The sequence below is a fragment of the Ictidomys tridecemlineatus genome, chromosome 4 (assembly GCF_052094955.1).
Source record: "Ictidomys tridecemlineatus isolate mIctTri1 chromosome 4, mIctTri1.hap1, whole genome shotgun sequence".
NCBI lineage: Eukaryota > Metazoa > Chordata > Mammalia > Rodentia > Sciuridae > Ictidomys > Ictidomys tridecemlineatus.
In genome coordinates, this window is record NC_135480.1 from 19,255,658 (window position 1) to 19,270,199 (window position 14,542).

Here is a 14,542-nt window from a genome sequence, read left to right on the forward strand (position 1 = left end):
GTGTTGCCTCTGGACCTTGACTTGGGTATCTGAGAGACTAGGACAAATGCTTAATTTACCTCTGTCCTGTAACAATGTTGACCACTTGGGTATGGGGGAGAAAACACAAATACTCGCCACTAATTCCTTGTAAGGCCAACCTGAGTCCTAATTGTAACTGTAGAATTTGCAAAAGAAAGTGAATTCAACTCTTCTATCTTGTTTGCACAGAGTAAGAGGCCAGGTTTTACACCATCATGCCCCCAAAGAGGAAGCACAGACTCCAGCCAAGAGTCAGCTCCAGGTATGAAGCCAAACTGGCCTAGGAACAGATATCCTGTCACAAAAAGAAGCACTACTGCTATGGCAGCATACCCATCCTTGCACGTAAACACATACCCGTAGATGTGCCTTGGCTGTGCCACACAGGCACTTCCTCAGAGTCTTTGGGTCCTATGCATTCTGTAAGGGGTTGTGGTATGTTGTGCTGTGCATTCATCACACCACGACGACCTTACACTTTGTACTTACTTACACCACATGCATGTCCTCAGATGCATTGCTTATGCATTCAGTTATTTTTTCCTAAGATTTTTATTATGATGACATCTGTGCTCATGGAACTACCACACAGATAAACCTCATTTTTAACTAATAGATATGCTCTCTAAAATTAGCTACAAATCAATTTTAATAGATCAAATTCTGTTATAAACATGTTTGGGGAGTGTGCTATGTTAAAATAAGCCTTGTATCAAAGCTTTCAAGTGATAAACAATCAGACTATATGTATATCAGGTTTTCTCAAAGTGAGTTATTCCCACAGAGAGATAACAATTCATGTTTTACTCAAAATTTAATATTGCATATATTATGTTCAACAAGGTTATGTAAATTTTTTAACTCAATGATTAAAATACTTTCTCTCTAACCACTTGTTTCCTTTGATTGGTTAACTGCATAATCTTACGTGAACAGATATCTTATTGTGGCAGTTTTTGTGCAATGGTCCCTCATGAACACCAAGCATAGTATGCTGTTTTCAGCATGTCGTCTCAGCATGCTAGAGTCATATTAAAGAGGAGTCACTATAGCTTATAACAGGCTACCTCTAGTTTTGACTTTTCCTTTTACCTGTCACTTTGGATTAAAAGTTTTCTAGCAGTGCGCAGTGGCACATACCTAGAATCCCACTGCCACTGGAGGCTGAGGCAGGAGAATCTCAAGTTCAAAGCCAGCATCAGTAACTTGAGAGACCCTATCTCTAAATAAAATATAAAAAGGCTAGGGATGTTGCCCAGTGGTTAAGGGCCCCTGGGTTTGATCCCTTGTACCAAAAAAACAAGAATTATAAAATGCTGGAGACAAACTCTGTTTGAAAGTTGTTCAGAAATACTTGTTTTTGCTCCAAATAAATTTGGAAGAAATTTGTAAAAAGCATCTCAGTATGATGATATTATTTTTGGAATCAAATATCAGAACACATGATCAGTTGTTTTTATCACTGATCATGTGAGCTTTATGAAGCCAGGAATGATTGTATCTGCTGGAGAGACTGAGATGGGAAAATCACTTGAATCCAAGAGTTCCAGACCATCCTGGGCAATATAAATCCCCATCTCAAAAAAAAAAAAAAAAAAAAAGTTTTGAGGCTAGGGATATAGCTCAGTTGGTAGAATGCTTGCCTTGCATGCACAAGGCCCTGGGTTTAATCCCCAGCAACACACACACACACACACACACACACACATACACACACACACACACACACACACACACATACACACACACACACACACATACACAGAAAGTGTTTTGAACACTAAACTTCCTAAACATGTGGCTTGCATGTGTGTTGAAAGGTTAAAAAGAAGATAATCCTATGAAACTCAGGAGAAGCATCACATCAAATAATTGCTAAAAGACTAGTATGCATGAGCCCATGGGTTCAATTCCCAGCAACACACACACAAACACACACACACATAATAATAATAACTTCCAAAAGACCATTACAGTGAATTTCTAGCCCTGTTCATCTCATATGAAGTAGCAATTGTTCTAAAGGATTGATATTTGTTTTCAGAAGAGTGTGGCAAGTTTTCCTCCTCAGATGAGGAAGAAGTACCGCTCAGGAATTTTCATGCTATGGTATCTAAGAGCCAATGTGCCTGTCATTTCTCCTTAAGCTTTGGTAGGAGGCTAAAGGAGTGACTCTGGCTAGAAATTTTTGAATGTCACTTGGGCACAGTGGCATATACCTATAACCCCAGCATCTGAGGAGACTAAGGCAGGATGATTGCAAGTTCACAATCAGTCTCAACACTTTAGCAAGGCTCTTAGCAATTGCTAATTGGTGAGACCCTATCTCAAAATGTTAAGAAAAAAAGGATTGGAGATATAAGCTCAGTGGTAGACCACCCATGGATTCAATCCCCAATACTAAACCCACACAAAAAGTTTTGAACAGCAGCTGCACATGGTGTTCCACACCTGTAACAGGTGGCTGAGGCAGAATTGCAAGTTCGAGGTCAGCCTCAGCAACTTAGTGAGGCCCTAAGCAATTTAGAGAAACCCTGTCTCAAAATAAAAATGTAAAAAGTCTGAGAATATGACTCAGTAGTTAAATGCCCTGGCTTCAATCCTTGGTACCAAAAAAAAAAAAAAAAAAAAGGCTTTGAATAGCATTCTAACAGGTGGGCCTGCACAGTGTAAATCCATCTCATGCTGCTGGAGAAACAGCTTGACGCATCTTCATCACACTGAGCATGAGCTAGGAGAAGGAAACCAGAGTAAAGCAGAAAATAAGCATTTTAATCAGGTCTTCAGATATATAAGGTCAACTTATATTCAACAGTTTTTGATGAAGGTCAAGGGCATAGGGGAAGAACCATGAATATATTTGGTGCTTTGTTTTTTTTTTTATAAATCAACTGTATATTCACTAATAGAAGTAATTTCTTAATTTTCAAAATGGATTTCAGGTCAACACTTTTTTTAATATTTATTTTTTTAGTTTTAGGTGGACACAGTATTTTTATTTTACAATTATGTGGTGCGAGGATCAAACCCAGTGCCTTGTGCAGGCTAGGCAAGCTCTCTACCACTGAGCCACAACCCCAGAACCTCAGGTCAACTTTTTTTTTTTTTTTTTAAGATAGAAAAGAGAGAGAATTTTAATATTTATTTTTAGTTTTCAGCAGACACGACATCTTTGTTTGTATGTGGTGCTGAGGATCGAACCCTGGCTGCACGCGTGCCAAGCGAGCGCGCTACCGCTTGAGCCACATCCCCAGCGCCTCAGGTCAATTTTTGAACCATGTGGACTAATGGGTGTCATTTGACCATCTAGTGGCAGCAGATCCTCTTTTTTTTTTTTTTTTTGGTGCCACATATTGAACTTAGGGAACCACTGAGCCACATCCCACATCCTTGGTCCTTTTTTCTACTTTATTTAGAGATAGGATCTCGCTAAGTTGCTTAGGGCCTCACTAAATTGTAGAGGCTGCTTTTGAACTTGTGATCCTCCTGCCTTAGCCTCCTGAGCTGCTGTGATTACAGTCATGCACCAGACTGGCCCCTTTTCTATTTTGGGAGAGGTGACAACACCTCTTGAAAGTGCCATAAACATAAATAGGTAAGGCAATGACAGTAAGCATTACACTTAAGATATTTTTGGTGGAACATTAACCATAGGAAAAGACAGAGGCTATTTTGAGAACAAAAATTCTTAAGTTTTTTTTTTTTCCCCCATTTGTCATTAAGTGCAAGGGTTTTGGAGATCTGGAGATTTTCTGGATACCTAGCTACTCTGAAATGACCATCATCATTGGCTTTAGTTATGTTGTCACCAAATTTGATCACAGCTATATTTTTCTATTTTCTGTTGCCATAAATGAATACCATAGACTGGGTAATTTATGAAAAGGAAATGTATTATGGTTTGGGAGGTTGGGAAGTCCAAGGTCTAGTGACCACATTTGGTGAGGGTTGCCTTTTTATGTTTGTTTGTTTATTTGTTTTTTTCAGTGCTAGAGATCAAACCTAGAATCTTGCATATTCCAGGGAAACACTCTACAACTAAGCTATATCCCCAGCTCTGGTGAGGGCCTTGTTGCTGATGGGGACCCAGCAGAGTCCCAGAGTGGTGAAGGGCTTCGCATGGAAAGGTAGATTAAGCACGGCAGAGAGAGCTTGCTTTTATAACAAAGCTACTCCCTTGATCCACCTCTCAGTGCCATTAATGCTGCTTCCCTGGGGAACCAATTTCTAATGCATGAGATTTGGTGCACACAGTTAAACCATAGAAGCAAGTATTGGCAAGAATACTCCACAAAACGCTCTGCTTTGCAGAAATAGAACTACAAACTTCTGTTTTTCCAAGCTGTTCTCAGACTAATTCTGGTTTCATTATGTAGAATAGTAGAGATGTTTCCAGGTCACAGAGATTTGGCACCTTCTGCACAAGATGACTTTGAAGCTACAGAGCCTACTCTGTCCTTTTTTTTTTTTTTAATTGTTTTGGTTGTAGATGGATGTAACACCTTTATTTTGTTTATTTTTATGTGGTGCTCTACCACTAAGTGACAACCCCAGCCCTCTACGCTGTTCTTCAAATTACAAAGACAAACTGTGCAACTTGGCGAGGGTTTGTTGAATTAAATTAACCAGTGTCATTTATGTCCATTTCATAGCAGATTATTCTGGGGAGGGCAAGTTCACCTCTGTTGCCAAAGTCCAACATCTTTATCTCTTTTTCTTCACCCTCATACTGTGTGATCAACTAGTAAGAAACCTCATATTTATTTCCCCTGTTGAATGGGTTCTACCTTGGCACTGTACAGCTGAGTCATGTGCTCTGTGAAAAACAAGCTTCCTCGTGAAGGCAGGTTCAGAGAGGCATTGTTTTAATGTGTATGTTTATAAAGCTCTAGTGACAAACTGCACACCACATGTCCAGAGTTTAATTAGGGTCAGAAGAAAGGAAAATCCCCTAAGAATACAGAAAGAAATATAGGTTAAGCATCCCTAATCCCAAAGTGTGAAATCTAAAATGCTCCCAAATCTGAAATTTTTGGAGCATTAGCATGATATCACAGGTAGAAAATTCTGTGCCTGACCTCATGTTATGGGTTGTGATCAAGTTTATTCAGTGTCCCCAAGGGGGAAGAGATCCTCTCAGCCCCTCTAGCTGCAATACACAAACTTGTTTGTGTGTATGTGTATGTGATGCTGTGGATTGAACCCAGTAGACTCACACATGCTAGGCAAGCGCTGCACCACTAAGCCACATCCCCAGCATAAAGTTTTGTTTCCTGTACAAAATTTTTAAAAATAGTGTAATGTCATGTGCAGTGGCATGCACTTGTAGTACCAGCTACTCAGGAGGCTGAGAACAGGAGAATCACTTGAGCCCAGGAGTTTGAGATCCACCTGGACAATATAGTGAGACCCTGTTTAAAAATAAAGAAGGAAGGGCTAGGGATGTAGCTCAGTAGCAATAAACTCTTAAGCACAAGACCCCAGGTTCAATCCTTAGCACTGCCAAAAAGAAAGAAGAAAAAGAAAAATGGTGTATAAAAGTACCTTCCTGTTGTGTGCATAAGGTATATATGAGAACAAATGAACTTCATGTTTGGATTTGGTTTCCATCCCCAAGATACCTCCTTCTGTATATGTACATATACAAAATTCAAACAAATAAAATCCAGAACACTTTGGCCCCAAACATTTCAGATAATCTGCAATGCTGCTTACAAATTCTGACTCCTTGCTGGCACTTCTACCCTAAGATATGGGCTATTCCCACATGAACCAAAAAGAATGTGTGGAGCTGGGCGCAGTGACACACCCATGTAGTCCCAGCTACATGGGAGGCTGAGACAAGAGGATAGCAAGTTTGAGACCAGCCTGGTCAACTCAGTGAGACCCCGTCTCAAAATAAAATATAAAACAGTCTGGTGATACAGCTCAGTGGTAGAATACTCCTTGGTGCAATCCCAGTACCAAAAAAAAAAAAAAAAAAAGAGAATCGGAACAGGGACTGATTCGGGAACTATGGAGAGAACAGTGATGCATAGCTTCCATTCCTGCCCCTGTGCTTCAAGTCCAAGTGGAGAACCAAAACTAGTATACAAAAACAAGCCCATCAGACATTTTGCGAGCTTCAGAATGCAGCAGTGGGTTAAAGAGCTACCAATTTAGCAGTTAGAACCCCTGGTTTTGAATCCCCCCAGATTGGGGTGGGGAGAGGTAGGACAGTGGCTTAACTGCTCTGGACCTTCACTTCCTGACCTTTTTTTTTTTTAATATTTATTTTTTAGTTGTAATTGGACACAATACCTTTATTTTATTCATATATTTTCATGTGGTGTTGAGGAAGGAACCCAGGGTCTCTCATGTGTAAGGCGAGTGCTCTGCTGCTGAGCCACAACCCCAGCCCCTCACTTCCTGACCTTTTAAAGTGAAGTGACATCCAGGTGTGTGGTGGTGCACACCTGTAATCTCAAAGGTTCTGGAGGCTGAGGCAGGAGGATTGTGAGTTCAAACCCAGCCTCAGCAATTTAGGCCCTAAGCAATTCTAAATAAAAGATAAAAAGTTCTTTATGTGGCTTAGTGGTTAAGTGTTCCTGGGTTCAATCCCTGGTACCTAAATAAATAAATAAAAATGAAGTGAAGTGACTATGTAGGTCACCAATCTCTAAGGTCTCTTTGTTTTCACAAAACTGTGTGTATGGGGCTGGGGCTGTAGCTTAGCTGTAGCATGTGTGAGCACTGGGTTCAATCCTTAGCACCACATAAAAAAACAAAGGCATGCTGTCCATTAACAACTACAAAAATAATTTTTTAAAAAAGAGTGTGTATTTGAACACTCCTCAGCTACTGGTCATACACTGCAATAATGTGCCTTTAATAGGAGTCCCTCTTCAGCCTAGACCACCTAGATCTACTAATATTCAATCTCTGGTTCCTGAGGGAACAAGGTCTCTTTGATTGTTCTGAGTACACCCCCAGGCTGAGGATATATCACAAGGCCCTGGGTTCAACCTCTAGCACACACACACACACAAAAAAAAATAGCATCCACTGAGTACACCCACTGCCATGTTATCCCCAACTAATTTTGTTACAAGTCACTTCATCTCATAGCCCCCTGGACTGGCCAGTCCTAAATCATTGGATTCAGTGACCAGAGCCAGTCCAGCAACCCTCTTCACAGCCCCATTCACTCCCCTTTCTCCCCTGTGGCTTCACTTCCTCCTCCATTCAGCCCAGACTCCAGGATTCATGACGTCAGTCACTCACTTGCCAGCATCCCAGTGTCCTCACCCTCTGCCCTTCTGCCACCTCACCTGGTAGTTCCCTGGCTTTGGATCAGCCAGCTATCCCAACCATCTGTCTTCTCTACTTTCATGCCTAGGCTGCCAAGATGGCTGCAGGAAAACATGCTATTGAGTGGACCAGGGCCATGGCACACATATCTCCTCCAGCTCTGAAATGTCTTCTCTGCTTCTGAAACTGAAATTCCCTTGCTTTTTCCCTCCATGGTTAGGTCACACTTTCTCCCTTGCTTCAAGTCCCCTGCTTTCTCTCTGCTCCCACCTTCCTCCAGCTTAGCCCTGCTAGGAGGCGGTGGTTCACAACCAGGCTTGAATGAGGCGAGGGGAAGGAGTAAACTGCAGAACTCTCTTTGGCAAGTTTGTTTTTGTTGTGGTGTTGGCAAAATTATTCCAAAACTGTTTTACATGTATTATATGATGGAATAAATAAACAAATGTGTTGATGATGTTAAGAAAAAATGTACAGAGGGAAACAAATGAAAAAACCACTATGAGAATGGATTCAGTGGAATTGGAGGTATCTGTATGAACTCATGATTTCCAAAATGTATGCATTCATCCATTCATGTCTGTAGGGGGTCGGATCTAGGACCCTCTGGATGTACTAAAGTCCAAGTATGCTCAAGTCCTTACATAAAATGGTGTAGGCTGGGGGTGTAGCTCAGTGGTAGAGAGTGTTCTTAGCATGCAATTGGCTCTGGATTCAATCCCCAGTATCCCCACCAAAAAAAAAAAAGATAATTGTTATACCCCTTTTTCCACAGATAAGAAACCTTAGATTCAGATAATTTTATTTTGTTTTGTTTATTTTGTGTGTGTTTGTTGCAGTACTGGGGACTGAACCCATGATACAGTATTTCCCTATACTCTACCCACACCCTTCCATATACTTTAAATAATTTCTAGATTACTTTATATCTAATGCAATATAAATGCTATGTGAATGTTTGCTAAACCATATTGTTTAGGAAATAATAACAAGAAAGGGCTGGGGTTGTGGCTCAGCGGTAGAGCACTGGCCTAGCAAGTGCGAGGCCCTGGGTTCAATCCTCAGCACCATATGTAAGTAAATAAATAAAAAGAAAGGTATTATGTCTGACTACAACTAAAAAATAAATATTAAAAAATAATAATAATAACAAGAAAAAAATTCTGTACATATTTAGTATAGAAGCAGATTTTTCCCTGAGTATTTTCAGTGTGCAGTTGGCTGACTCTACAGATGTGGAACCCATGAATTTGTAAGGTCAGTTGTATATGTATGAATATGCAGATGTATGCTCATACAAGTATATATGTGCATATGTTTCAGTTGTATATGTATGAATATACAGATGTATGCACATACAAGTATATATGTGCATATGTGTTTTTGAATTTATATACATATATATGTATATGTGTGTGTATATGTATGTATGCATATATATTTAGCTTTGTCTGCTAAAAGGGCCTATAAATCAAATACATCCTATTAGCAATAAGCAAATTTTGCACTGAGATCTTAGTTTTTAATACCATTCCCACTGAAAAGAATCAGGGTTCATTACAGAACTGATTGTGGGGCTGGAGCATTATAGATATGAGATGAGGAGCCTGAAACATGTCGTTATGCCAAAAGATACAAAAGAACTTAAAAACAGGGCTGGGGATGTGGCTCAAGCTGTAGCGCGCTCACCTGGCATGCGTGCGGCCCGGGTTCGATCCTCAGCACCACATACCAACAAAGATGTTGTGTCCGCCGAGAACTAAAAAATAAATATTAAAAAAAATTCTCTCTCTCTCTCTCTCTCCTCTCTCTTTAAAAAAAAAAAAAAAAAAGAACTTAAAAACAGGAGGCATGTCACAGAATCAGGAACGACCCTAAAGGGGCTTCTACCAGCCAAATCTGTATCATTAGGCACCAAGAAGATTAAGGACATTAATAAATTGTACCCATTCAAAAAAATTAGGGTATCAACAAGTTCATATTGATGAGAAAGGGAGAGAAAGTGGGGGAGAGCTCTTCATCAAGGAGAATGAATCTGGGGGTCAATGGTCAGTGTGGAGGGAGTTCTAGAGTCAGGAATTCTTCATTTTGCAACTCTTATATTAAAATGGGTCAGGCAAGAATCCTCTAATGATGCTAAATTTAGGAGGAAATATGAGGAGAAGGATATTTATATGGTTTTAAAGTGTCTCCTCAGATTGCTTATTAGTTAGAAAGGGAAAAATAATGAGTATATATAATGGACAAATTGGACAGCACCTTACCCAGGTGATTAGTGAGAAGCTAATGGACATCCTCTATGTTTTGATGTGAAGCCTGAGAAGGACACATAACTTACACAGTATTCTGGTTGGAAGTGCATGCCCTGAATCTAATCATATGGAAACATCAAACAATGGCAAAGAAGGAACATTCTATCAAGAAGAATTTAGATTCTGGCATCAGGGTGCCCATGTTGAAAGGCTCTGTAATGTTAGGTTCTACCAGCTCTGTGATGTTGGGCAAGTTACTCTCCCAAAAACTGAATTTCCTCCTCAGCACAATGGAAATACTAGCAGGACCCCCCTTTCCAGGTTGCTGGGTGGAATGGATGAGAGAATGCTTGCATTACACTCAGTGGAGTGCCTGGCTCACAGAATCACTCTGGGATGGCGAGTGGGCAGCATTCAGTTGCCTCCCTTTCCTTTGTTCTTACAGAATAAACATGCCCAACTTGGGGTTAAGTCTAATCTCTCTATCTCATGCTTCGATTCCATGTCCCCACGTTATCTTCCCAAGCTTTCCTTATTGCTTTGTTCCCTCTTCTGTCTCTGTCCCTCTCCACCAGCAACTTCTGTGTGTGCTAAAAACATGTCAACCTTCTCCTGTCTTTAAAGAAAGCAGGAAACCCTTAACCAAGTTCCTGTAAAGCTTCCATTCTTTAGTGTCTTCATTTCCTCCCTTTTTAGTTTTTACCTCCCTTAATAATAGCCACCATTGATAGTAGGCCCACTATTTCTCAAGAACTTTACTTTCCTTTGGAAGATAGCTATTATGCCCCTTTTTCCACAGATAAGAAACCTTGGATTCAGATAATTTTGTTTTGTTTATTTTGTGTATGTTTGTTGTAGTACTGGGGACTGAAGCCATGGCCTTGTGCATGCTAGGCACTTTACCACTGAGATACATGCACTGCCCTTTCTGTTTTAGCATAGGGTCTCTCTATGTTCCCCAGGCTGGCCTCCAACTTCTGATCCTGCTGCCTCAGTTTCCCAGAGTAACTGGCCTAATGGATCTGTGCCACCATACCCAGCTCAGAGAAGATTTGAACTTAGATCTACCTCAGTCCAGACCTGTCCAATTTGGTAGCCAAATTAAGTTGCTCAATGCCCAACCGGGACACATATTTCATTAGTAAGTAACTGATTCTTTAAGAACAAAAATTTAAAGATTCCTTTTACTTTCAAATTATGTATGGTATTTTCAAAAGCTACCAAGTTGGGCTGGGGATGTGGCTCAAGTGGTAGCACGCTCGCCTGGCATGTGTGCAGCCTGGGTTCGATCCTCAGCACCACATACAAATAGAGATGTTGTGTCCGCCGAAAACTAAAAAATAAATATTAAAAATTCTCTCTCTTAAAAAAAGCTACCAAGTTGTGAGCCATTAACAAATACTTATTAAGTCATTTAGACCTAATAACCTAATTAATTAAACCATTCAACATTTCTTTTGACTTTCAAAGAGTTCCCTTGAAAAAATTACTGAGACATTAAGGAATCTCTAAACTAAGCCCTGGAAAGGCAAATCTCAAATCCCAGATGTGGGCTAAGGCAGGAATAGATTAAAGGAGAAACAGGATGGTTTTCCTTTAACATTTTAAGCTAGGCGCTGTGGTGCACACCATAATTCCAGAAGTCTGGGAGTCCAAGGCAAGAGGATCACAAGTTCAAAGCCACCCTCAGCAATTTAGCAAGGCCTTAAGCAACTTCTCTAGATCCTGTCTCAAGATAAAAATACTTTTAAAAAGGACTGGGGGGCTCAGTTTAAGCACCTTGGGGTTCAATCTCTGGTACAAAAAAAATAAAAGATTGGACCCACAGAGCAGATTCTTCTCTTTCTGCCTCACTTGGAAGCCAAATGACCCAGAAGTATCTGCTATCTGCTATACTTTGTTTTCCAGAAAGGACAGCAACTACTGACATGGTTCTTGACACACTTGCCTAATCTGTCCCTTCCCCTTCTGTGAAAGCATGTGGACACCTTCAAACATGGCCCCAATAACACTGTAGAAATACAGCTAGGAGACTGGTAATATAGCTCGGTTGATAGAGTACTTGCCTTCCCCAGCACACACACAAAAAAAAAAAAAAAAAAAAGAGAGAGAGAGAAATACAGCCAAGATGTGAGAAAGTCATGTTTAAGTGTACATAGTATTTTTATATTGATATTAATGTGTTCCTAAAGATGGTTTCCAATCAGTAAGATATGAAAGTTGTTTTCAAAAGAGGAGAAGCTTCTCAATTTTTTCCTATTGTTGTAAGTACCCTTGGGTTGAATTTGTATTGGGTAAATCCCAGGAAATTAGTGAAACAATGTCAAGAAAATTAGATTCTTGGCTTTATTCCTGCCAGTAATTCATCATATTAATTTGTTTCCTTAATTATTTATATAAGGAAAGATTTGAGAAAGCTTGTTACTTGGACTAGTCACTTATCTGCAAACATTAAAATAAAATATTTTTAAAATTTTTTTATTTTTTAGTTGTAGATGGACATAATACCTTTATTTTTTATTTTTACGTGGTTCTGGGGAACAAACCCAGTGCCTCACGCACGCTAGGCAAGTGCCATACCACTGAGCCACAACCCTGGCCTTAAAATAAAATCTTTTTAACCTTCTTTGAATGATGGTTTGAAGTACAGATAAGGCTGGATATGGTGGCACAAGCCTGTAATCCCAACAACTCCAGAGGCTGAGGCAGGAAGATCACAAGTTTGAGGCCAGCCTCAGCAACTTTGCAAGATCCTGTCTCAAAATATAAAAATATAAAGGGTTGGGGATGTAGCTGAGTTCAATTCCCTGGTACCCCAGTTTCAATAATAACAACAAAACTCCCCCAAAGTACAAATAAGATAATATAATGTGCAAAGGAAAATTATTATCATAAATAATAAAGAACATCATATTAATTACATAGGATAATTATGGCCATTGCTGCTATTATCTAAATAGCCATTTCAGTCAGATATTCATTAGAAGACTCACATTTATGTGTGTGCACGCCAGGGATTGATCATAGTGTTTCATCCATGCTAAACACACTATCATTGAGCCATATCCCATAACCCTAAGCTGAGATTTACATTTTTAATGTCATGTAAATTTGGTGCATCGTCTTCTCCTTTTGGAATTCCCCCCTAAAATAACAATAGAAATTGCAAACTCCATTTTTGACAAATTGGAGACATCTAAAATCCCCAAACAAATATAAGAAAGAACTGTCAAATAACAAAGTCAAAGAGAGATATAAGAGAAAATGGCTTTGGCTGCAGATCTCAAACAAAACAAATAGAAACACATTCTTCCATGCATTGGAGGGTAAAACATGCATTCATTAATTGAAAATGATGTGATCAACTTATGGTACATCTAAGAAATCTTTGAGTAACCCAAGGTCACAAAGATTTTCTGTTATAAAAGTTTGAGGGACTGGGATTGTGGCTCAGCGGTAGAGCGCTAGTCTAGCACATGCGAGGCCCTGGTTTTGATCCTCAGCACCTCATAAAAATAAATTAAAAAAATAAAAGTATTGTGTCCAACTACTTCTAAAAAATTTTTTTAAAGTTTAATATTTGGGGCTTTTTTCTTTTTAATATTTTGTTTAGATGTTGATGGACCTTTATTGTATTCATTTATTTATATGCGGTGCTAAGAATCAAACCCAGGGCCTCATACATGCTAGGCAAGTGCTCTTATAACTGAGCGACAACTCCAGCCCCTTGGGCTCTTTTGTTAGGTCTTGTGGTTCATTTTTAGTTATTATTTATATATAGTATGAGGTAAGGGTCTAAGTTCATATTTTTATGTATTAGTAGCCAATTGTCCCAGCATCATTTTGTGAAAAGTTTATCTTTTTCCCAACTGAATTCTGTTGGCAACTTTGTTAAAAATTAATTGAACATTAATGGGTCTGGGGACATAGTTTATTTGTTAGAGTGCTTGCTTTGCATGTACAAAGCCTTGGGTTCAATCCCCAGCACCACAAATAAATAAATAAATAAATAAATAATAAAAATTGAACATTTTAATGGACTCTCAATTCTGTTCCATGACACCAATATTATGTCCATCTTGACATTATTTAAACTGTATCTTTATTTTTTATTTTTTTTAAAGAGAGAGAGAGAGAAAGAAAGAATTTTTTTTTTTTTTTAAGAGAGAGTGAGAGAGGGGGACAGAGAGAGAGAGAGAGAGAGAGAGAGAGAGAGAGAGAGAATTTTAACATTTATTTATTTTTTCTTAGTTCTCGGCGGACACAACATCTTTGTTGGTATGTGGTGCTGAGGATCGAACCCGGGCCGCACGCATGCTAGGCGAGCGCGCTACCGCTTGAGCCACATCCCCAGCCCCAAGAAAGAATTTTTTAATATTTATTTTTTAGTTTTTGGCGGACACAACATCTTTGTTTGTATGTGGTGCTGAGGATCGAACCCAGGCCGGCACACATGCCAGGCGAGTGCACTACCGCTTGAGCCACATCCCCAGCCCTAAACTGTATCTTTAGAGTAAGTTTTCAGATAAGGTAATGTAAACCCTCCAAGTTGTTCTACTTTTGGAAAATTGTTTTGGCTATTCTAGGTCATTTGCATTTTCATATACATTTGAGGATTGAATTGTCAATTTCTACAATAAAATGCCTGCCAGAATTTTGATAAGGGTTGAGTTGAATCTATTGATAAATTGGGGAGAACTACCATTTTATCATTTTCAGTTCTTCCAATTCATGAATATGGTATATCTCACCATTTAGTTAGATCTTTAAAACTCTCAACAATCTTATGTAAATTTCAGTGTACCAGTTTTACACTTCTTTTGTTAAATTTATTCCTATGTATTTATTTTATGCTATTGTGAATTGTTTCTTTAATTTCATTTTCTGATTTTTTTATTGCTAGTATATAAAAATACAGTTGAATTTTGTATATTGATCCTATATCATGTATCTTTATTAACTAAAGTTTTTTCATGGATGCC

The 14,542-nt window shown here is 39.2% G+C and overlaps 1 protein-coding gene across 6 annotated transcripts in view; it reads left to right on the plus strand.

Annotated features, from left to right (window-relative positions):
- Agbl2 (AGBL carboxypeptidase 2) overlaps positions 1 to 14,542 on the plus strand; it is a 57,954-nt gene that overhangs the window by 34,167 nt on the left and 9,245 nt on the right. For 5 of the 6 annotated variants that reach the window (XM_040284348.2, XM_040284347.2, XM_040284345.2 and 2 more), the window contains one exon: positions 211 to 283. The exons of the other annotated variant lie outside the window; for it this stretch is intronic. In XM_040284348.2, the coding sequence (XP_040140282.1) occupies positions 211 to 283 (73 nt within the window). The remainder of the gene's footprint in view (positions 1 to 210; positions 284 to 14,542) is intronic. 6 annotated transcript variants of the gene reach the window in all.